Genomic DNA, 24,330 nt, shown 5'->3' with positions numbered 1-24,330 from the left:
ATATGAACACAATTATATAAAACAAACAAAAGCTATACAGAGAAAGAAGACTGGAAGGAAATACACACCCTAAATGCAACACTACAAGCTCTGGGTAGTAGGACTAGATATGAATGTTTTCCTGGTATTTTTCATTGTTTTCAAATATTTTGTAACCAACACAAAGGTTTTAAACAATTTAAGAAATATATTTTATTAAAAATATAAACATAATACACTAACCATTTAAATCATTGCCTTCAGGAGCTCCATTAAGAGCTGAAAAACTGAAATCAAATGCATACCGTCCCAGGTAACAATGTTTTACCATCTGATTCAAATGTTCATAAAAATGGCAGTGGTATAAAAGAGCCTGGAGGGCAGGTTTTCCTATGAGAGACAGCCCAGAGTCCTCATCATGGACACAGGGGCCCTGTAGGAAAAGAGGGAGAGAGAGAGACAGGAATTTACGACATTATTTCTTCAAAAAGACCCACTGTCTCCCCACAGTCCCCTTCAGGAAACAAATGCTACTACACTCCTTCACTTCTCTCTGTCCTTCCACACGTACACCAGCCTGACCCTGACCCGGAAAGTTAATCCAGCTCTCTGCTGTCAAAAAATCCACTAAAGGCAGAAAGCTAATCTAGTCTCTCTTGAGGGGCCACTTAGTTTAAAACGTTTCTACGAAATGGTACAGCTCGAATCAAGTAATTATGTACTTCAGCCACAAATACAGTAAAAGTGTGTTGCAACCCACTCAAAACAATGAAATGATTTGTATTAAAATATCTGAAACAAGTAATCCAAGTTATTTTATTCAAAATTATTTTTGTGCCTATCAGTAAGCTAGATAAAGTGAAAATGCTCATTAATATCCACAGTAAAATCTGTTTGTCACTTTATTTTCCACTGAGTGAACCCGTCTTCCAAGGGCATTTCACATGTGTGCACGCTAACACAAACATAAACACATGCGTGTGCACAAACACACACACATATTTTCCAGCAGAAGGCTGAGAAGAATCTACCATTTCATACTTTTAATCTCTTTGCACTTTTTTTCCAAATAATTTTTTGAGGTGCCACTCATGACTTCTCCTGGAATATTGAAATGGCTAAAACCAAGCCATCAGTTAAAAGTATGCTAAGGATCAGTTTAAAGTATGCTAATTATCACATCACTAGAAGGACAGGGAGGCCTGGCGTACTGCAGTCCATGAGATCACAAAGACACGACTAAGCGACTGAACCGAACTGAGTTCATAACTATTTCTATTTTTCTGAAAATGATAATATAGTTCAGACTTTAAAACAGAACATAAGAGAGAAAAATAAAAACAAAAAATAAAAAGCTAAGTGCCAATAGGAAAGGTCTGCAAATATAGCATTAACTATGAAATTTGCATACGTGCCCCACTTCTCATGCCCCCTGATCACCAAGGAAAGATGAACCTTTAAAACTTACTATCCAGGAAGATGAAGTAATAGTTAAAGGTAGACTTGCAAGTTAAAGGCAGAATTACATTAAGATGAGTTTCTCCATTAACTCTTCTCTTTAAGGATATGATTAAAATTAAACCTCTTACCTTCAATATGTCATGGTACTAACATACCCACTAGCTATGATTCAAAAGGAACTAAAGCAAAACAAAATTACATATGAGAAGAATGTTTTCAAGAAGAAAAAGGAATTATTTTGCTGTATACAAACTTGAAAAATGCTAGAATGTAATGTATAAATTGAAAAAAAAGACCTTAATTACATAAGAAATTCCTAACTACATTTTAAGAATTCAGTTAAAATGAAACTGTTTCTCTGACACCAAGCATTTACTGTCATACCCATACCCATAATGATTTATGATGAACACAACAGAAAATGAAAATATGCACTGATAATTCTCCCATTAAATATGAAAACAGTACATACTACAGCTATAAATGAGTCGGCCATCTCTATACAATAGATATGAACACATACGCAGACAGTCTACCTACGTCCACTGAGAATGAACAGAAGCAGTGACCCCTTCTTGGAAATCATGTGCATCTAGATACTAGTGCTACTTCCTGCTACATCCCCCAGAGCACTTCGAAATGTACATTAAGACAAGTAAATGAAACATCTTGTTGAATAAGATTATTATTCATCATTCTACCAACGACAGTTGTAATTTTAAAGCACTGAAAAAGGAGTATCTTCTTTCTTGGTTGTAGTGAAATGGTGAAGGTCACACTTCTTGGATATTATAAAATTCCATTGTCTACATGTGAAGATCATCTTTCTCCCTTACTAGAGCAGTTGTTTCCACGTTGAGATTTAAAGCACCAGTAAACTTTTTAAAAACTGGGGAACAAATACCCCTGGAGGAGGCCATGGCAACCCACTTCAGTATTCTTGCCTGGAGAATCCCAAGGACAGAGGAGCCTGGAGGGCTACAGTCCATGGGGTCGCAAAGAGTCAGACCCGACTGAAGCAACTTAGCACAGCATAGACTTTTTAAAACTGGGGGACAAATACTAGATTACCAACTACTTATATTGCCAACTGAGGAGACTTAAAAGCAAAAACTAATAACCAAAACAGATAAAAAAAAGACAGGAAGAAAATGAGTGTACATTAAAAATGCCCCCCAAAAATTAGACTTAAATTTTGCTTAAGACTAGTAGAAGATTCATCATCAAGTACTATTTTAGAGTAACTCCCAAAATATCTTTTATTCTAGCCAACACAAGCAAAGCAGAAGACTCTGTGAAATCATACTTCAGATCAGATCAGATAAGATCAGTCGTTCAGTCATGTCCGACTCTTTGCGACCCCATGAATCGCAGCACGCCAGGCCTCCCTGTCCATCCCCAACTCCCGGAGTTCACTCAGACTCACGTCCATTGAGTCAGTGATGCCATCCAGCTATCTCATGCTCTGTTGTCCCCTTCTCCTCTTGCCCCCAATCCCTCCCAGGATCAGAGTCTTTTCCAATGAGTCAACTCTTCGCATGAGGTGGCCAAAGTACTGGAGTTTCAGCTTTAGCATCATTCCTTCCAAAGAAATCCCAGGGCTGATCTCCTTCAGAATGAACTGGTTGGATCTCCTTGCAGTCCAAGGGACTCTCAAGAGTCTTCTCCAACACCACAGTTCAAAAGCATCAATTCTTTGGCACTCAGGCTTCTTCACAGTCCAACTCTCACATCCATACATGACCACAGGAAAAACCATAGCCTTGACTAGACGAACCTTTGTTGGCAAAGTAATGTCTCTGCTTTTCAATATGCTATCTAGGTTGGTCATAACTTTCCTTCCAAGGAGTAAGTGTCTTTTAATTTCATGGCTGCAGTCACCATCTGTAGTGATTCTGGAGCCCAGAAAAATAAAGTCTGACACTGTTTCCACTGTTTCTCCACCTATTTCCCATGAAGTGATGGGACCGGATGCCATGATCTTCGTTTTCTGAATGTTGAGCTTTAAGCCAACTTTTTCACTCTCCACTTTCACTTTCATCAAGAGGCTTTTGAGTTCCTCTTCACTTTCTGCCATAAGGGTGGTGTCATCTGCATATCTGAGGTTATTGATATTTCTCCCGGCAATCTTGATTCCAGCTTGTGTTTCTTCCAGTCCAGCGTTTCTCATGATGTACTCTGCATAGAAGTTAAATAAACAGGGTGACAATATACAGCCTTGACGAACTCCTTTTCCTATTTGGAACCAGTGTGTTGTTCCATGTCCAGTTCTAACTGTTGCTTCCTGACCTGCATACAAATTTCTCAACATGCAGAACAGGTGGTCTGGTATTCCCATCTCTTTCAGAATTTTCCAGTTTATTGTGATCCACACAGTCAAAGGCTTTGGCATAGTCAATAAAGCCGAAATAGATGTTTTTCTGGAACTCTCTTGCTTTTTCCATCATCCAGCAGATGTTGGCAATTTGATCTCTGGTTCCTCTGCCTTTTCGAAAACCAGCTTGAACATCAGGAAGTTCATGGTTCACATATTGCTGAAGCCTGGCTTGGAGAATTTTGAGCATTATTTTACTAGCGTGTGAGATGAGTGAACTGTGCGGTAGTTTGAGCATTCTTTGGCATTGCCTTTCTTTGGGATTGGAATGAAAACTGACCTTTTCCAGTCCTGTGGCCACTGCTGAGTTTTCCATATTTGCTGGCATATTGATGCAGCACTTTCACAGCATCATCTTTCAGGATTTGAAATAGCTCAACTGGAATTCCATCACCTCCACTAGCTTTGTTCGTAGTGATGCTTTCTAAGGCCCACTTGACTTCACATTCCAGGATGTCTGGTTCTAGGTCAGTGATCACACCATCATGATCATCTGGGTTGTGAAGATCTTTTTTGTACAGTTCTTCTGTGTATTCTTGCCACCTCTTCTTAATATCTTCTGCTTCTGTTAGGTCCATACCATTTCTGTCCTTTATCGAGCTCATCTTTGCATGAAATGTTCCTTTGGTATCTCTGATTTTCTTGAAGAGATCCCTAGTCTTTCTCATTCTGTTGTTTTCCTCTATTTCTTTGCATTGATCGCTGAAGAAGGCTTTCTTATCTCTTCTTGCTATTCTTTGGAACTCTGCATTCAGATATTTATATCTTTCCTTTTCTCCTTTGCTTTTCACTTCTCTTCTTTTCACAGCTATTTGTAAGGCCTCCTCAGACAGCCATTTTGCTTTTTTGCATTTCTTTTCCATGGGAATGGTCTTGATCCCTGTCTCCTGTACAATGTCACGAACTTCATTCCATAGTTCATCAGGCACTCTATCTATCAGATCTAGGCCTTTAAATCTATTTCTCACTTCCACTGTGTAATCATAAGGGATTTGATTTAGGTCATACCTGAATGGTCTAGTGGTTTTCCCTACTTTCTTCAGTTTAAGTCTGAATTTGGCAATAAGGAGCTCATGATCTGAGCCACAGTCAGCTCCCGGTCTTGTTTTTGCTGACTGTATAGAGCTTCTCCATCTTTGGCTGCAAAGAATATAATCAATCTGATTTCGGTGTTGACCATCTGGTAATGTCCATGTATAGAGTCTTCTCTTGTGTTGTTGGAAGAGGGTGTTTGTTATGACCAGTGCATTTTCTTGGCAAAACTCTATCAGTCTTTGCCCTGCTTCATTCCGTATTCCAAGGCCAAATTTGCCTGTTACTCCAGGTGTTTCTTGACTTCCTACAACCGCAGGCGGCTGGGACTCGCGTCAAAGCGCGGCCGAGAGGAGCCACCCCACGTCCAAGGTCAGAGGCAGAAGCCGGGAGGACCCCATGCCTGAAGGGCTGCGGCCAAGAGGAGTTACCCCACGTCTGAGGTCAGGGGCAGCGGCTGAGAGTATCAGACTGCAATGGCACAGGAACGGCAGAGAGGAGCTACCCCGCGTCTGAGGTCGGGGGGGGCAGCCGAGAGGAGATACCCAGCCTCCAAGGTCAGGGGCGGCGACGAGAGGAGTTACCCCGTGTCCAAGGTCAGAAGCGGCGGCAGGGAGGAGCTACCCCACGCCTGTAAACCCGAGGCCAGGGGCGACGGGCGGGAGGAGCTACTCCACACCCCTAAGCCGGAGGCTAAGGGCAGCAGCGGGGAGGAGCAACCCCACAACCGAGGCCAGGGTCGGTGGCCGGGAGGACCAACCCCACGTCCAAGGAGCCGTGGCTGCACGGGCGCAGGAGGGCCTAGAGGAGCTATCCCACGTTGAAGGTCAGGAAGGGTGGCGGTGGGGAGATACCCTTCATCCAAGGTAAGGAGCAATGGCTGCGCTTTGCTGAAGCAGCTGTGAAGAGATACCCCACCCCAAAGGTAAGAGAAACCCAAGTAAGATGGTAGGTGTTGCAAGAGGGCATCAGAGGGCAAACACACTGAAACCATACTTACAGAAAACTAGTCAATCTAATCACACTAGGACCACAGCCTTGTCTAACTCAATGAAACTAAGCCATGCCCGTGGGGCAACCCAAGACGGGCGGGTCATGGTGGAGAGATTTGACAGAATGTGGTCCACTGGAGACGGGAATGGCAAACCACTTCAGTATTCTTGCCTTGAGAACCTCATGAACAGTATGAAAAGGCAAAATGATAGGATACTGAAAGAGAAACTCCCCAGGTCAATAGGTGCCCAGTATGCTACTGGAGATCAGTGGAGAAATAACTCCAGAAAGAATGAAGGGATGGAGCCAAAGCAAAAAGAATACCCAGCTGTGGATGTGACTGGTGATAGAAGCAAGGTCCGATGCTGTAAAGAGCAATATTGCATAGGAACCTGGAATGTCAGGTCCATGAATCAAGGCAAATTGGAAGTGGTCAAACAAGAGATGGCAAGAATGAACGTCGACATTCTAGCAATCAGCGAACTGAAATGGACTGGAATGGGTGAATTCAACTCAGATGACCATTATATCTACTAATACGGGCAGGAATCCCTCAGAAGAAATGGAGTAGCCATCATGGTCAACAAAAGAGTCCGAAATGCAGTACTTGGATGCAACCTCAAAAACGACGGAATGATCTCTGTTCGTTTCCAAGGCAAACCATTCAATATCACAGTAATCCAAGTCTATGCCCCAACCAGTAACGCTGAAGAAGCTGAAGTTGAACGGTTCTATGAAGACCTACAAGACCTTTTAGAACTAACACCCAAAAAAGATGTCCTTTTCATTATAGGGGACTGGAATGCAATAGTAGGAAATCATACTTAAACCACTGTTTTCAACTTTTTAATAGAAAACTAATTCTGTGATGAAGAACTGGAGAATAACAAAAGCAAAAAGCTGCACTAAGCACATCACCAGCATCAAAAAGGAACTGCAGACTATTTAACTAATTAGAAAAAAAAAAAAATGTGAACTTCTACACATGGTTCTATATTATAATACAGAACACGCTTCTGTTCTATTTAACAAAACCAAGAAAACTTATTATGCTTGCCTTTGCATTATATTTATTTCAATTATTTTTTAAAAAATTCACCGGCAGAACATCAACAAGATTATAGTATAAAAGTGTCACTAGGTTAACAATGAGAGTAGAGATTATATGCATTTGAGCCAAAAACAACACATTTTTAAATCTGGTTACTGGATAATAGGCATTAAAATCACTATGCTGTTAATATAAATATTAATCCTGTATATTCTTTTCTAGTTTTTCTCCTAGGGTTTACTACAACACAGACTGTGAATAACAATCATTATCAGAAGGCCTGTTAAAAAAACAAGAGGAGTCAGGGCAAAACTTGCCTGGGATATTCAATAATTGGCAGCGTTATGAGGTTTGTAAAGTCTGGAAAAATGAATTTTCCAAGAGTTAAAGGAGATTCAGGCCTTAACAACCACCTGAGTGCCCATAAAGCTGCCCTCAATACAGCTCAACTAGATTCAGTGACTCCCCTGAAGATGTATTCTAATGAAAACTGAAAAAGGAATCTTAGATCTAAGATCCTGGGATGTGAGATGCCACGATGTGAGGCATACACACATACACGGGATGAGGACATGTGGATAAGGAACAGGGCAGAAGAGCATGTCCTGTCTCCCCACAGAGAGCACTTTTCTATCTTCCAAAACATCTAAAAAGCAGCAGGCTATAAAAAAGTCGGCTAAAACTATTTACTGACTTGACATTTAGAATATGAAACAGAAAATTAATCCAATAGAAACCAAAGAAAGGTTAAGTTATGACACTGTGTACTAACCCAGAAAAGTAGATGTTAAGATAAATGTATATTTAACTACAAACAAATTTGCTTATTATTAGAGAAACAATATAGTCAGTGGGAAAGAGAAACTGGCTGGACTGAAAGCAAAAGGGTGTGGTGTAGGGCACACTACTTAAACTCTCTGTGCTAAATTTTCTTATTCTACAAAATGAGGAGAATAATGGTTCACAACTCAAACCATTATACAGGTCAATATCTGTAATGCTTCTAGAAGAGTGCCTAGAACATAGTAAACACCATGCTAATGATTATTATTTCTGCTTAAAATTATTTTTAACACCATAGAGACTGGTAAATATGATGAAGCATAAAAAGATCTCTACATTCTCTTTTAAGGGATCCTGTTAGCTTGTATAAAGTTTCATCACCAAGGAAATATATACCAATATAAAAATATATATGCTGAAACTCTATCATCAATTAATCTCAAAGATCTACAAGGCTGATAACTGTTCAAAGACACCTACCTGCCAAGTATAATCCTTTATAATTACTGAAGGCATTGGAATTACAAGGAGATTCTGAAAAATAAATGCAGCCTGAAATTGAAGGGAAAAAAAATGTCAATACTGCCATCTTGTTGTCATGTCTGAAATAACCAATATACTGTAATTTAATAACAAAAAAAAGCATATCCCTGGTCAGCTGAACATGCTAAGAGGTCATCGTGAGAACTCCCCAACTGCCGTAATAGGAGGAGAAACTACTTCATCAGGAAAGATATTTTTTCCTATTTCAGAATGTTGTCTTACCAAAAAATGATATGTAAAACAGAAACTATCCTGGCAGCATTTAAGAAATATATTTCCTATTTATATTACTCTCTTAAAGATCACACACACACCTCTCTCTCCTCCTCTCTTTCTACCTAAGTTCCTCTCAATAAGAAATGGCAAATTAGAAACACAAACTACAAAAATTCAATTTGACCTAGGTCCTGAACACAGACAAGTTAAATAATCACACTAATATGAACACCGATTACCTAGTCAGTGAAAGATTACATTATAACAGGAGAACAACCAGAGTAACAGGGGATCAGAGGGAGGGAAATTTTCAACCCTCTTCACTGGAGGCCAATAGATAATCTTAACAGCTTCAAGAAGAAGCTATCCGTTTGAGCATTACTATCAAGAAGCAAGTTAACAACTACAGCCCTTGGATTTTGGGGCTGGAAACTGGCTAACGGTGAGCCTGGGAGCAGACGTCTTCTCTACAGGTCTCTAAGCACTACTGGATTACTGTTTCTAAAGTGGTCTACGTCAGTCATCTCTGATAAAGCAGCAGTAAAGAAAGTCACAAACTGTCTAGAGAGAATTCAAATAGCACTGACTTTTCCTCTTTACATGTTATGAGTATTTTGACAGCGCCTTATCTTAAGTAAAGCTTTATAAACTTGAACACTGAGATAATATAATTTTTTCCCTGTGAACTACTTTTCCACGTATAATAAAGTAGAAGAGTCCATATTAACACAGACTCAATTCTGCTTTGATCTTTCCGAGCAAAGGACTCCAGGTTTTACTGTGAATCAATACCATTCTGTTCTCTGCAACCATTTAATTTGGATTTTTCACAGGCAGAAGAGACAAGGGTCAGCAGTCAGTCCACTGTGGCGAACAGGGAGTATGGTTTATAAGAATATTCACAACAGATTTTCAAGGGAAACAGGAAGGAAGAACTACACAGACAGGCCTACCTCCCGGCGCACCATGCTGCATTCCGACTGGTCCAGAAGAATGTTCACCACCGTTCCCCAGAGCCCACCAGAAATGTTTTGACAACTGTTTGCCAAGGCCACACAGCCAGTTTCAAGGGTGGTTAGTGCTGATCCTAATCCCAATGAAGTGAACCTCACCTGTCAAATTAGAGAAAATGTTGTGAAATAAAAAAACCTGATTCCATAACATGGGTTCTTAATCTTTCTGGTACATAAAATACCAAATTCTTATGACATTGTCTTGGCAATCCTAAATTATAAGACACAAAGAATACTGTAGTATAAATCTATGAAGGAATAAAAACTCTATACTTAGGTATAAATAATAAAAGCAAATATCACAAAAAGTCAAAACCAGGTATAAATAAGATTAAAAAAGCACAGTTCAAAAGCCTTTTTCGAGGGAAAGCATACAGTGCTTACATATCTTTTATGAACATGATTCTTGTTTATTTCTCATTTTTAAGAGGATACTATTATTTTGTTCCACCTTCCTTAATTTTTCAGTTTCTTTCAAACAAACAGCTTAAACTTCTTTGAAATTCCTTTTCAAAAAGAAATAACTGAATTATCTTTTTATAAGGCACTTAGTATTTTCCCCAAAATTATTTTAAAAGAAAAACGTTTCAAGTAAGATGGATATAATATGTTTGCCACAGTACTCCTGCTTCTCAAGCTATGTATTTTGGTGAACCTCCAAATTCTGATTACAAAATAGAGCTTCCCTGTGATAACCACAAGGTAACAAAAAGTAATGCAGTCATAACATGGTGAAGCCACAAGTCCAAGTTCAAAGTGGCTAAAGAATGTACCTCTAGATGCTAACATTACATATTTTTAATATATATGGGCTTCCCTGATGGCTGAGATGGTAAAGAATCTCCCTGCAATGTGGGAGACCTGGGTTTGATCCCTGGGTTGGAAAGATCCCCTGGAAGAGGGCATGGCAATCCACTCTAGTATTCTTGTCTGGAGAATCCGCATGGACAGAGGAGCCAGCGCACTACATACAGTCCATGGGGTCACAAACAGTTGGGCACGACTGGGCAACTAAGCACAGGACATTATCAATATATACTCAAAAATTTGCTAAGAGGGTAGATCTTACGGTAAGTGTTCTAATCACAAAAACAAACAGTAAAGAAGACAAAATGAAACTTTTGGAGGTGAAGGACTGGTTTATGGCATTGATTCTGGATAGGTATATTTCACAGGCGTATATTTATCTCTAAATTCATGAAATTGCACACATTAATTATGTACAGAATTTTGCATGGCAACCATACCTCAATAAAGTGGTTTAAAAAACTAAGATCAGTAGACAAATGGCAAAACAGGAAAACTCATTAATATAAAACACTGCAGTGTAGTGTTATAATTCTATTAAATGATACTCAAATGTCACTTGGCCACTATTCCTCTAAACTGTTCAAAAATGGCTGGACTTCTCCAATAATTTTTTCACTGTTCTTTATAAATCTGATTGATAGATTTTATAATACTTCCTCTATTTTTAATCTGCACTCTGAATTTGGCTGAATATGGGGGTGCCATGAACTGAATTATGTACCCCCAAATTTTGTATGGGGAAGCCCTAACACCCAGTGTATCTGAGGATAGAGCTTTTCAGGGGATGATTAAGGTTAAATGAGGCCATGAGGATCGGGTCCTAATCTGACAGTACTGGTGGCCTTATAAGAAGAGGAAGAGAGAAAAAGTGCTATGGGCATGAAGTGAAAAGGGAGCCACGTGAAAGCCAGAAAGAGCCCTTGCCAGACCTGACCACATGGGTGGACAACCTCATCTCCAACTTCCCGCCTCCAGACGTGTGAGAAAATAAGTATCTTTGTTCAAGCTAACCAGTCTATGGTGTTTTATTATGCAGCCCAACCTGCTTGAGATAGGGGGTAAATACAGCTTAAGGTTTAGTCACTAAAATAATCTCATTTTGGAAAATATGAACATGTATATACATGTGTGTTTTGCTTTATCTGTTCTCTAATCCACACATAATAAGACTCGATTCTCCTTCACACTGACCTCTGGGTCTCGGTCAACCCACAACGGAATCAGCCAAGCCAATCCCTGCTGAGTGGGAGCATGGTCTTCACTCTGACTCCCCAAAGGCAAGAACCAAAGTGACATCCACTCCTAGAATGGAAAAAGGGAACAGAAACACACTAGGTAAGTTTCTAAGGAAAAAAACAGAATTTAAAATATCTGAATTTTAAAAAGCAAAACAAAGTAAAAATCTTATACGTAAGACTTGGCTTTAATTCATTATTTAGCCAACATACGACAAACAAAAATCTCAGCTCCTCCTTAAGAAGTTACACATGTCCCTTTTCTCTTCAGAACTGCTATTTTACACGTAATTTAGACAAAAATGCAGTTCTCCAGTGCATGCAGATTTCAAGCAAAATAAAAAAGTAAAATTCAGATTTGTATAATATACAGCTTCTAAGAAACTGCTCATTTAAAAATCATTTTTGTCTCCTAAAAAGGAGACATCAAAAGACATTTTTCTCGAGTAATCAGACAGGCCTGAAACCCATCAAGCACAGCACACTCCTTTCCTGGCAACCGTGGGAAGACAGGCGGCTGAGAGTGCGCTCACCGAGCTCTGGGCCTGGGCCATCATCTCATGCGACAAGTGGAGCAGGCAGAGAACGGTGCTCTTTGTGACACCTTTTCCCATGAAGGACATCGCATTTCCTCCTCGCTCCACGTAGAAGGATGTGATGACCTGAAAAGCAAATGCACACAATTCAGGGGCAGCTTTACTCTTAGAGGCTAAATATAGGCTAAATATATACCTTTCTGCTGACTCATCTGAGATGAACCCTAACCACGTAAAGTATTCATATATTATCATATTCTCAGTTTATATATTTAAAAATGGTTCAGAAGGTAAAATTTCGTTACAGGTATTGCATCACAAGTAAACATTCTTCATATAAAGCTTTTTTCCTTCGGAATTTGTACAAAGCACGTGTAGTATACTCTTAGGAGATTCTGTGATTTAAACTATGCTCATAACATATTTCAAGTATTATAATATCCTTTTGAAGTAAGGGTCCAGTTTATAAATACCTTGTTGAAAAGTATACTTAAGACATTTGCTAGCTATACTCTTACTAACTCTTACCACCAGAGTTAGGCTAGGTTTCTAGAATTATGGTTCAAATGTAAACAGTTTCTCCATTGATAAGCCATCTTAGATTTCTATTCCATATCTAAATATGTATTAATTATTTAAATCATTGGCTGTCAGCTTTTTATCTCCCACATATCCAAGAGATTTAACACCTTCCCATCAATAACAACAGAAGAAATGTTTCTTATTTGAAGCTATCTGCCCTTTTCTGGGCAAAGGTCCGTATAGTCAAAGCTGTGGTTTTTCTAATAATTATGTACTGATGTGAGAATTAGATCATAAAGAAGACTGAGTGCCGAAGAACTGATGCTTTTGAACTATGGTGTTGGAGAAGACTCTTGAGAGTCCCTTGGATTGCAAGATCACCCCAGTCAAGCCTAAAGGAAATCAATCCTGAATATTCATTGGAAGGACTGATATTGAAGCTCCAACACGTTAGACACCTGAGTCGAAGAGCTGACTCATTGGAAAAGATCCTGATGCTGGGAGAGACTGAAGCAAAAGGAGAAGGGGACGACAGAGGATGAGATTGTTGGATGGCATCACCAACTCAATGGACATGAATCTGAACAAACTCCAGGAGATAGTGGAAGACAGAGGAGCCTGGCGGGCTGCAGTCCATGGAGTCACAAAAAGTTGAACATGACTTAATGACTGAACAACAACAAACCTTTGTCTGAGAAGCTGAACCAGAATGAACACAGGGAGTTAGGAGACAGCCGTTTGAGGAAAAAGTCCTTCCATCAGATTTAGAAAATCCTTTAAAATATGTTATAGACTCTTCTGAAACATGTCTGTGTAAATCCTATAATGTCCCCCACATAGGGGTTCAATAAGTATTTGCTGACACTGAATAACAATCCTCACAGCTTTCAATTCAAGCAAAAAACAATAACAAAAAAAAAAAATTCAAAGTGACAGAAGATCACAATTCACAAAATTTTAATTTAAAAAAGAATGCTAGAATGAAAAAATTTCACAATTCATATGGAAACACAAGAGACCCCCAATAGCCAAAGCAGTCTTGAGAAAGAATGAATCTGGAGGAATCAACCCTCCTGACTTCAGATTATATTACAAAGCTACAGTCATCAAGACTACAGTACTGGCACAAAACAGAAATATAAACCAATGGAACAAGAGAGAAAGCCCAGAGATAAACCCATGCACCTATGGTACCTTATTTTTAACAAAGGAGGCAAGAATATACAATGGGGCAAAGACATCCTGTTCAATAAATGGTGCTGGGAAAACTGGACAGCCACATGTAAAAGAATGAAATTAGAACACTTTCTAACACCATACACAAAGATAAACTCAAACTGGATTTAAGACCAGAAACTATAAAACTCTTAGAGAAAAACATGGGCAGAACACTCGATGACATAAATCAAAGCAAGATCCTCTATGACTCACCTCCTAGAGTAATGGAAATTAAAACAAAAGTAAACAAGTGGGACCTGATTAAACTTAAAAGCTTTTGCACAGCAAAGGAAACTATAAGCAAGGTGAAAAGACAACCCCCAGAATGGGAGAAAATAATAGCAAATGAAACAACTGGAGAAAGGATCAATTTCCAAAATACACAAGCAGCTCATACAACTCAATACCAGAAAAACAAACACCACAATCAAAAAGTGAGAAAAAGACCTAAACAGACGTTTCTCCATAGAAGACATACAGATGGCTAACAAACACATGAAAAGATGCTCAACATCACTCACTATTAAAGAAATACAAGTCAAAACTACAATGAGATAACACATCACTCCAGTCAGAATGGCCATCATCAAAAAGTCTGCAAACAATAAATGCTGGAGAGGGAGTGGAGAAAAGGGAACACTTGCACTATTGGTGGGAATGTAAACTGATACAGCCACTATGGAAGGAAGTATGGAGATTCCTTAAAAAACTAGGAATAAAATCGCCATATGACCAAGCAATCCTACTCCTAGGAAGATACCCTGAGGACACCAAAATTGAAAAAGACACACGTATCCCATTTCATTGCAGCACTATTTACAATAGCTAGAACATGGAAGCAACCTAGATGTCCATCAACAGAGGAATGGATTGAAGTTGTGGTACATATACACAATGGAATATTATTCAGCTATAAAAAATTAATGCATTTGAGTCAGTTCTAATGAGGGGCATGAACCCAGAGTCTATTATACTTAGTGAAGTAAGTCAGAAAGAGAAAGATAAGTATTGTATTCTATACACGGAATCTAGGAAAATTATACTGAAGAATTTATTTATACGGCAGCAATGGAGAAACAAACAGAGACAGACTTATGTACATGGGGAGAGAAGAGGAGAGGGTGAGATGTATGGAAAGAGTAACATGGAAACTCACATTACCGTACACACACACAAAAAAAGAATGCTAACTATTTTTAGGTGCCAATATATTACAAAGGAAACACTTGTAAGTCAAAGCAGTCAAAACCAATTGTTATCAAATACAACAGAAAGATTTTCAATTCATCCACCCAAGAACTCAATGCTTTTACTCAGCAGGTAAACCGTTTAGTCTTATAACAGAGACTACTTTTTAGTTTGGATTTTTTTTAGCTCATGCAACAAAGATTAGTTTAAAAAAAAAAAGACAGTATAAATATAAATCATGTTAGGTACAGCTTATTTAACAAAAGCAATTTATTTGTAAGATAACTTGGGGATTCTGACTTAAATTAGAATTTCCATAAACCAAATAATTATATAGTGTGTCTGAAAATGACATAGGTCTGGCCAGGGGATAAGCAGTTCAGTTCAGTTCAGTCTCTCAGTCATTTCCTACTCTTTGCAACCCTATGAACTGCAGCATGCCAGGCCTCCCTGTCCATCACCAACTCCTGGAGTTCACTCAAACTCACATCCATCGAGTCAATGATACCATCCAGCGATCTCATCCTCTGTCGGCCCCTTCTCCTCCTGCCCCCAATCCCTCCCAGCATCAGGGTCTTTTCCAGTAAGTCAACTCTTCGCATGAGGTAGCCAAAGTATTGGAGTTTCAGCTTTAGCATCAGTCCTTCCAATGAACACCCAGGACTGATCTCCTTTAGGATGGACTGGTTGGACCTCCTTGCAGTCCAAGGGACTCTCAAGAGTCTTCTCCAACACCACAGTTCAAAAGCGTCAATTCTGCACTCAGCTTTCTTCACAGTCCAACTCTTACATCCATACATGACCACTGGAAAAACCACAGCCTTGACTAGACGGACTTTTATTGGCAAAGTAATATCTCTGTTTTTTAATATGCTATCTAGGTTGGTCATAACTTTCCTTCCCAGGAGTAAGCGTCTTTTAATTTCAGTTTTCATTCCAATCCCAAAGAAAGGCAATCACCATCTGCAGTGATTTTGGAGCCCAAAAAAATAAAGTCTGACACTGTTTTCTCTGTTTCCCCATCTATTTCCCATGAAGTGATGGGACCGCAGATGCCATGATCTTCGTTTTCTGAATGTTGAGCTTTAAGCCAACTTTTTCACTCTCCATTTTCACTTTCATCAAGAGGCTTTTTAGTTCCTCCTCACTTTCTGCCATAAGGGTGGTGTCATCTCCATATCTGAGGTTATTGATATTTCTCCCAGCAATCTTGATTCCAGCTTGCGCTTCTTCCAGCCCAGCGTTTCTCATGATGTACTCTGCATATAAGGTAAATAAGCAGGGTGACAATATACAGCCTTGACATATTCCTTTTCCTATTTGGAACCAGTCTGTTGTTCCATGTCCAGTTCTAACTGTTGCTTCCTGACCTGCCTATAGGTTTCTCAAGAGGTAGGTCAGGTGCTCTGGTATTCCCATCTCTTTCAGAATTCTCCACAGTTTATTGTGATCCACACAGTCAAAGCCTTTGATAGTCAATAAAGCAGAAACAGATGTTTTTCTGGAACTCTCTTGCTTTTTTGAAGATCCAGCAGATGTTGACAATTTGATCTCTGGATCCTCTGCCTTTTCCAAAACCAGCTTCAACATCTGGAAGTTCACGGTTCACGTATTGCTGAAGCCTGGCTTGGAGAATTTTGAGCATTACTTTACTAGCGTGTGAGATGAGTGCAATTGTGCAATAGTTTGAGCATTCTTTGGCATTGCCTTTCTTTGGGATTGGAATGAAAACTGACCTTTTCCAGTCCTGTGGCCACTGCTGAGTTTTCCAAATTTGCTGGCATATTGACTGCAACTTTCACAGCATCATCTTTCAGGATTTGAAATAGCTCAACTGGAATTCCATCACCTCCACTAATTTTGTTCATAGTGATGCTTTCTAAGGCCCGCTTGACTTCACATGCCAGGATGTCTGGCTCTAGGGGAGTGATCACACCATCATGATTATCTGGGTTGTGAAGCTCTTTTGTGTACAGTTCTTCTGTGTATTCTTGCCACCTCTTCTTAATATCTTCTGCTTCTGTTAGGTCCATACCATTCTTGTCCTTTATCAAGCCCATCTTGGCATGAAATGTTCCTTTGGTATCTCTGATTTTCTTGAAGAGATCTCTAGTCTTTCCCATCCTGTCGTTTTTCCTCTATTTCTTTGCATTGATCGCTGAGGAAGGCTTTCTTATCTCCCCTTGCTATTCTTTGGAAATCTGCATTCAAATGGGAATATCTTTCCTTTTCACTTCTCTTCTTTTCACAGCTATTTGTAAGGCCTCCTCAGACAGCCATTTTGCTGCTTTGCATTTCTTTTTCTTGGGGATGGTCTTGATCCCCGTCTCCTGTACAATGTCACGAACCTCCTCTGTCCATAGTTCATCAGGCACTCTGTCTATCAGATCTAGGCCCTTAAATCTATTTCTCACTTTCACTGTATAATCATAAGGAATTTGATTTAGGTCATACCTGAATGGTCTAGTGGTTTTCCCTACTTTTTTCAATTTAAGTCAGAATTTGGCAGTAAGGAGTTCATGATCTGAGCCACAGTCAGCTCCTGGTCTTTTTTTTGTTGACTGTATAGAGCTTCTCCATCTTTGGCTGCAAAGAATATAATAAATCTGATTTCGGTGTTGACATCTGGTGATGTCCATGTGTAGAGTCTTCTCTTGTGTTGTTGGAAGAGGGTGTTTGCTATGACCAGGGCATTCTCTTGGCAAAACTCTATCAGCCTTTGCCCTGCTTCATTCCATATTTCAAGGCCAAATTTGCCTGTTATTGCAGGTGTTTCTTGACTTCCTACTTCTGCATTCCAGTCCCCTATAATGAAAAGGACATCTTTTTGGGTGTTAGTTCTAAAAGGTCTTGTAGGTCTTCACAGAACCATTCAACTTCAGCTTCTTCAGCGTTACTGGTTGGGGCATAGACTTGGATTACTGTGATATTGAATGGTTTGCCTTGGAAACGAACAGAGATCATTCCGTCGTTTTTGAGGTTGCATCCAAGTACTGCATTTCGGACTCTTTTGTTGACCATGATGGCTACTCCATTTCTTCTGAGGGATTCCTGCCCGCAGTAGTAGATATAATGGTCATCTGAGTTAAATTCACCCATTCCAGTCCATTTCAGTTCGCTGATTCCTAGAATGTCGACATTCACTCTTGCCATCTCTTGTTTGAGCACTTCCAACTTGCCTTGATTCATGAACCTGACATTCCAGGTTCCTATGCAATATTGCTCTTTACAGCATTGGACCTTGCTTCTATCACCAGTCACATCCACAACTGGTTATTATTTTTGCTCTGGCTCCATCTCGTCATTCTTTCTGGAGTTATTTTTCCACTGATCTCCAGTAGCATATTGGGCACCTACTGACCTGGGGAGTTCATTTTTCAGTGTCCTATTGTTTCGCCTTTTCATACGGTTCATGGGGTTCTCATGGCAAGAATAATGAAGTGGTTTGCCATTCCCTTGTCCAGCGGACTACATTCTGTCAGACCTTTCCACCATGACCCGTCTGTCTTGGATGGCCCCACATGGCAAGGCTTCGTTTCATTGAGTTAGACAAGGCTGTGGTCCGTGTGATCAGATTGGCTAGTTTTCTGTGATTATGGTTTCAGTGTGTCTGCCATCTGATGCCCTCTCGCAACACCTACCATCTTACAGGGGATAATAAGCTATAGGTAACTGCTACATGACTATTCTTTCTGCATATGTGTATGTTTAAGATTTTCCATAATTAAAAGCTTAATATTTTAAGGGGCTATTTTTAGAAGTAAGAAATCTGAATGATTCACTGGAGACAGCTATATTATCGTGGTTTTAGTTTTGGCTTATGATGGACAAGTTAAGAACTTTGATGGTTATCTCCTTTCAACTTGACTTATTGTCAGATACCCAGAATTGCATTTCATATATAATTTTTAAGGATTTAATTATCATATTTATTCACGTATCATAATGAATCATGCTTAGTCTAAAAGCCTCATTTCCCAACCACAAGAGGCAAATACTCGCGTTCAAATTTCACTATGCAGAAACAAAATATCTAATAATGAATTGTATTTCCCATCTGAAAAGGAATCAGCTTTAATTAAGCAAATCATTTGGATCAACAATGACTTTGTTTCGATGTCCATTCACATAAGCATTATTTTAGTTTCTAAAATATCAATTTCAGTTCAGTTCAGTCACTCAGTCGTGTCCAACTCTTTGTGACCCCATGAATTGCAGCACGCCAGGCCTCCCTGTCCATCACCAACTCCCGCAGTTCACCCAGACTCACGTCCATCGAGTCAGTGATGCCATCCAGCCATCTCATCCTCTGTGGTCCCCTTCTCCTCCTCCTGCCCCCAATCAATTTAGTCAGTAGTAAAATAAAGAGACCTGTTTAGCTAGTTAAGCAAGCAGAAGAACCCAAATAAGATTAAATATGTATTATTGTCCTGTCATTTAAGGCAAAGATATTCTTCCCAAGATGCTATATTGACATGAAGATAAAACGCATTCCTCTGTTTATTCCAAAGCTTTGTTATTAAGGTTTTCAAAAAACAAGGATCATACTTTTAATCTATTCCTTAGCTGTGCTGATTTTCACTACCGCAAATACAACTGAGCTTAGAATGATATTATTTTCTTTTTGCCTTGACTTCTTACCTAGAACTAAACCTTTTTGTTCTTCAATAACATAGAAAGCTCATTTTAATTTCAGGTGTTTGAAACACAGGCGTCATCTGAAGTCTCTCCTCTTACACAGCTTTTACAAACAAAAAGCACTTCTGATGGTTTCTAAATATAAACAGCAAAATATTTCTTCAGTTACTGCTATAGCAGGTCCTCACCTATCCCTGATTTGAAACTGACAGAATCACCTCATAGAGGCGATGTGTTCCAAAAGGTTGATAAATGGAGTATTTATACATTGCATTATAAATAAAGCTATAAATTAGATACTTGTAAGTCAGTTCAGTTCAGTCACTCAGTCGTGTCTGACTCCTTTCAACCTCATGGAATGCAGCATGCCAGGCCTCCCTGTCCATCGCCACCTCCCAGAGTTTACTCAAACTCATGTCCATCGAGTCGGTGATGCCATCCAACCATCTCAACCTCTGTCATCCCCTTCTCCTCCTGCCTTCAACCCTTCCCAGCATCAGGGTCTTTTCAAAAGAGTCAGTTCTTCGCATCAGGTGGCCAAAGGATTGGAGTTTCAGCTTCAGCATCAGTCCTTTCAATGAATACTTGTAGACTGAATTATATTAAAAGCATTGGAGGAGTTGACTTTTTAAAAAACATTACGGTAAGTATTTACTTAAGATATCTGTTCTAAACTTTCATATATTTCTGACCACAGACACCTTTAAATATGGGTGTGTGTGTGTGTGTGTGTGTGTGTGTGTGTATGCTTAGTCATGTCCAACTCTCTGTGACTCCATGACTGTAGCCCACCAGGCTCCTCTGACCATGGAATTTTTCAGGCTAGAATACTGGAATGGGTTGCTGTTTCCCACTCCATGAATATGAAATAACTACTTAATACACTGACACTTTGCTCCCTTTCAATATGTATAATTACTCAAAAAATATTTTGTTAAAGTGACTGTAACAAATTTTACATTATAGTCACATTAAATTTTATAGGACAGCTGGGAGTATTTAAAATTTTGAACTTTTTTTAAAAAGTAAGATGTACTTTTGGAAACAAATCCTAGATAATATCACCTGAAGTATGACTTACAAAAGTATTAATAAACACAAATAAACAAGTTACCCAAATAAAGGGGCTTAACTAAGTGTAAGCCTTACTTTTCTTAAAAATGAGTTTATTCATAAAAGTAACCTTACTTACACATTTGCTAATAAAAATCATTAAAACATTTAATCATGATGAGCCATAAATAATACTCGAGGAGATAGTGAAGGTCAGGGAAGCTTGGCAAGCTGCAATTCATGGGGTCGCAGAGAGTCAGACAGAACTGAGCGACTGACCAACAACAACATAAACAGTAATAATCTACATTAAATACAGTAGCACCCACAGTGCACTTCATACTGTGCCTGGCACACACTGAGTGATCAATAAACCGTGAATAGCCATGATCTAGGGTTGTACTATTGCTATTTACAGTCAGTGGCTATTTTTACTTACTTCGAGGAGACCTGACAAGTATTTCCCACAAATGTCGAGTGGCTTTGTCAGAGGAGAGTGTGCGCTCCACCCCGGACACGCCGTGAGGTGGGCCATCCCCCGCAAGGTCCTCTCAAGGGATGGTAGGCCATAGAAGTGAGGAGCGTCCGTGACTCTCAGACACTGGAGTAGTTTCAGGGCCAGCTGTGTTTGGAAAACGTAAAAAAGCTCCAAGCATTTCCTGTGTATGTGAAGAAGGGAAAAAATTCAACCACAGAACAAATGTAATGGGTTTAATGGGCTTTCTTACTGGTGGTAGAGGGTTACTAACAATTCACTGTATCAGAAAAGTAGGAACTAGTCGAAACGGCATAAAATACTCCCTCTTAAAACAAGTCTTTCCAAGGAAAACATAGTGAATATACCATCCAGAATATATAATGTAAAATACAGGTAACAATTACACTGAAAAATGCATAAGTGGGTATCAGTATTGACAACTGATAATGCAACTGAAAGTTAACACAGAATTACCACATGAACCCACAATTCTAGTCCTAGATATACACTCAAGAACTGAAAACATATATTCACATGGAAATTTGCAGATGAATGTTCATAACACCACAATTCACCACAGTGAAAGGAGGACTCAGTGTCTACCAGCAGGTGAACAGATAAGCAGAACATGGCATATCCGTCCATGGACTATCATTAAGTCACTGTCATCTGCTACAACATGCACAGACCTTGGAAACATGATGCTAAATGAAAAGGTCACGTATTGTCTGACTCCAGTTATATGAAATGTCCAGAATACACAAATTCATAGAGAAAGAAGATTAATTAATGGCTACCAGGGGTCTGGGTAAGGGTGAATGGGGACAGACTGCTCTGGGGGTAATGAAAATGTTCTGGAATTAACCAGTGATAGTTGCACACTGGATATATATCAAAACCCACTTAATTGTATACTTTAAAATTAAAATTATGAATTTAAAATTATGGTTAAAATTATGAATGTAAAATTTTTAAGTCAGAGCTATGGACATACATTTGAAAATCATCAGTGCAAAAAGTTGTAAAGTCATAGAAATGGGTATGACTGTTCAGTCAGATGTGTAGAAAAGTAAGAGAGAACTAAGACCTAAGTAAAAGTCAAAGTGTTAATCCCTTAATCGTGTCCAACTCTTTTGTGTGTGTGTGTGTCCAACTCTTTGCAACCCCGTGGACTATAGCCCGCCAGGCTCCTCTGTCCATGGAATTCTCCAGACAAGAAGACTAGAGTGGGTTGCCATTCTCTTCTCCAGATCTTCCTGGATCTCCAAGAATCAAACCCGGGTCTCCTGCATTGCAGACGGCTTCTTTACCATCTCAGCCACCAGGAAAGCCCCAAGAACTAAGCCAAGAGACAACAAAATAGTGCACGCGTGTGTGTGTGAAATTACAATCAGGACTGATATAAAAACAGACCACAACAACTGATTTTTACTGAAATCTTTCCTCCTCTTAATTTGAAACAAGTGAAAAGACTCTTTGGAAATCAAAAGAAAACTAGGTTCTACATAAATGTCCCCAAACCTCCAACGATCCCAATGGTACCTGTCAGTAACAGCCTCAAAACTGAGCAGCAAGGTACTAAAGAGAGCAATCAGCTCTTTCTGGAGCTGCTGCCTGACCGCAGTGCGGACATCATCTGTTTCCTCTCGTGTCTGGGACTCCGTCAGAACCAGCAGGTCCAACAGTGGATTTGGACTCTAAAAAATGAAGTTTGTAAAACATGTATTTACTCTCTAAAGCTATATGTTGTTCCCCTAAAATGTTGGGGTTTTTTTGTTGTTAATCATGTTCTGGAGAAACTAAGACTTAATAATTTAACATGACACTTAATAATTTAACTCTTGTAGCATGATATTAGAGAGTAAATTCTCCTTAAGTTACTTTGCTCATGTTTAAAAGTATTATTATTATTTATAACACTAGGGATGATAATATATAAGACAAGATAAAAAGCTTTCTAAAGCAGCTTTAATACCATACAAAGTCAAACAAATACCAAAAATCCTTTTCTAAAACTGCATTAACATTACAGTACCATCATTTACAACTCTGAAGAAATTTCATTTTAAAAACTATGAATAAATTATGGAATATATATGTCAGTACTAATGACATACTATAAAATTCATAATGATTGAAATATAAAGTTTTAATTGACTATACTTGCACAATTTAGGTAAATATATTTTAATTTTTCTACTGTTATATACTATTTACAGCCTTATTTACAAACATTCAACTATTGTACAGCTTTTCAAGAAAAGATTCTAAAACTAAAGCCCGGTATATATCTGCTATTTTCACAAACCAAAGCCACCACAACTCCCAGTGTACAAGAACTCTAACAAAAGAAGGAGATTGTTTTAAAGGTTATTCTTTTCTTAAAATGAGCAAAAATATTATGAAGTTATAAAAAAGTATATAGATCAAAAATCAAGTTATGAAAAAACTCAGAGGAAAAGCTTTATAGAAATTATTTTAATAATATCTGATCTCTAAACTTATATGCAGAGTACATCATGAGAAACGCTGGACTGTAAGAAACACAAACTGGAATCAAGATTGCCGGGAGAAATATCAATAACCTCAGATATGCAGATGACACCACCCTTATGGCAGAAAGTGAAGAGGAACTCAAAAGCCTCTTGATGAAAGTGAAAGTGGAGAGTGAAAAAGTTGGCTTAAAGCTCAGCATTCAGAAAATGAAGATCATGGCATCCGGTCCCACCACTTCATGGGAAATAGATGGGGAAACAGTGGAAACGGTGTCAGACTTTATTTTTCTGGGCTCCAAAATCACTGCAGATGGTGACTGCAGCCATGAAATTAAAAGACGCTTACTCCTTGGAAGAAAAGTTATGACCAACCTAGATAGCATGTTCAAAAGCAGAGACATTACTTTGCCAACAAAGGTCCATCTAGTCAAGGCTATGGTTTTTCCTGTGGTCATGTATGGATGTGAGAGTTGGACTGTGAAGAAGGCTGAGTGCCGAAGAATTGATGCTTTTGAACTGTGGTGTTGGAGAAGACTCTTGAGAGTCCCTTGGACTGCAAGGAGATCCAACCAGTTCATTCTGAAGGAGATCAGCCCTGGGATTTCTTTGGAAGGAATGATGCTAAAGCTGAAACTCCAGTACTTTGGCCACCTCATGCGAAGAGTTGACTCATTAGAAAAGACTCTGATGCTGGGAGGGATTGGGGACAAGA

The 24,330-nt window shown here is 39.1% G+C and overlaps 1 protein-coding gene across 5 annotated transcripts in view; it reads right to left on the bottom strand.

Annotated features, from left to right (window-relative positions):
• Positions 1–24,330, bottom strand: part of RTTN (rotatin) — a 121,480-nt gene that overhangs the window by 39,721 nt on the left and 57,429 nt on the right. For all 5 annotated transcript variants that reach the window (XM_070362061.1, XM_070362060.1, XM_070362059.1 and 2 more), the window contains 7 exons: positions 22,666–22,820; positions 21,085–21,304; positions 12,024–12,152; positions 11,447–11,557; positions 9,386–9,544; positions 8,154–8,225; positions 223–412 (listed from right to left, as the gene is read on the bottom strand). In XM_070362061.1, coding sequence (XP_070218162.1) covers positions 223–412; positions 8,154–8,225; positions 9,386–9,544; positions 11,447–11,557; positions 12,024–12,152; positions 21,085–21,304; positions 22,666–22,820 — 1,036 coding nt within the window. The remainder of the gene's footprint in view (positions 1–222; positions 413–8,153; positions 8,226–9,385; positions 9,545–11,446; positions 11,558–12,023; positions 12,153–21,084; positions 21,305–22,665; positions 22,821–24,330) is intronic.

The sequence above is a fragment of the Bos mutus genome, chromosome 24 (genome assembly GCF_027580195.1).
Source record: "Bos mutus isolate GX-2022 chromosome 24, NWIPB_WYAK_1.1, whole genome shotgun sequence".
Lineage (NCBI taxonomy): Eukaryota > Metazoa > Chordata > Mammalia > Artiodactyla > Bovidae > Bos > Bos mutus.
Note: the sequence above shows the minus strand (reverse complement) of the source record. Positions and strands in the feature narration are given on the sequence as shown.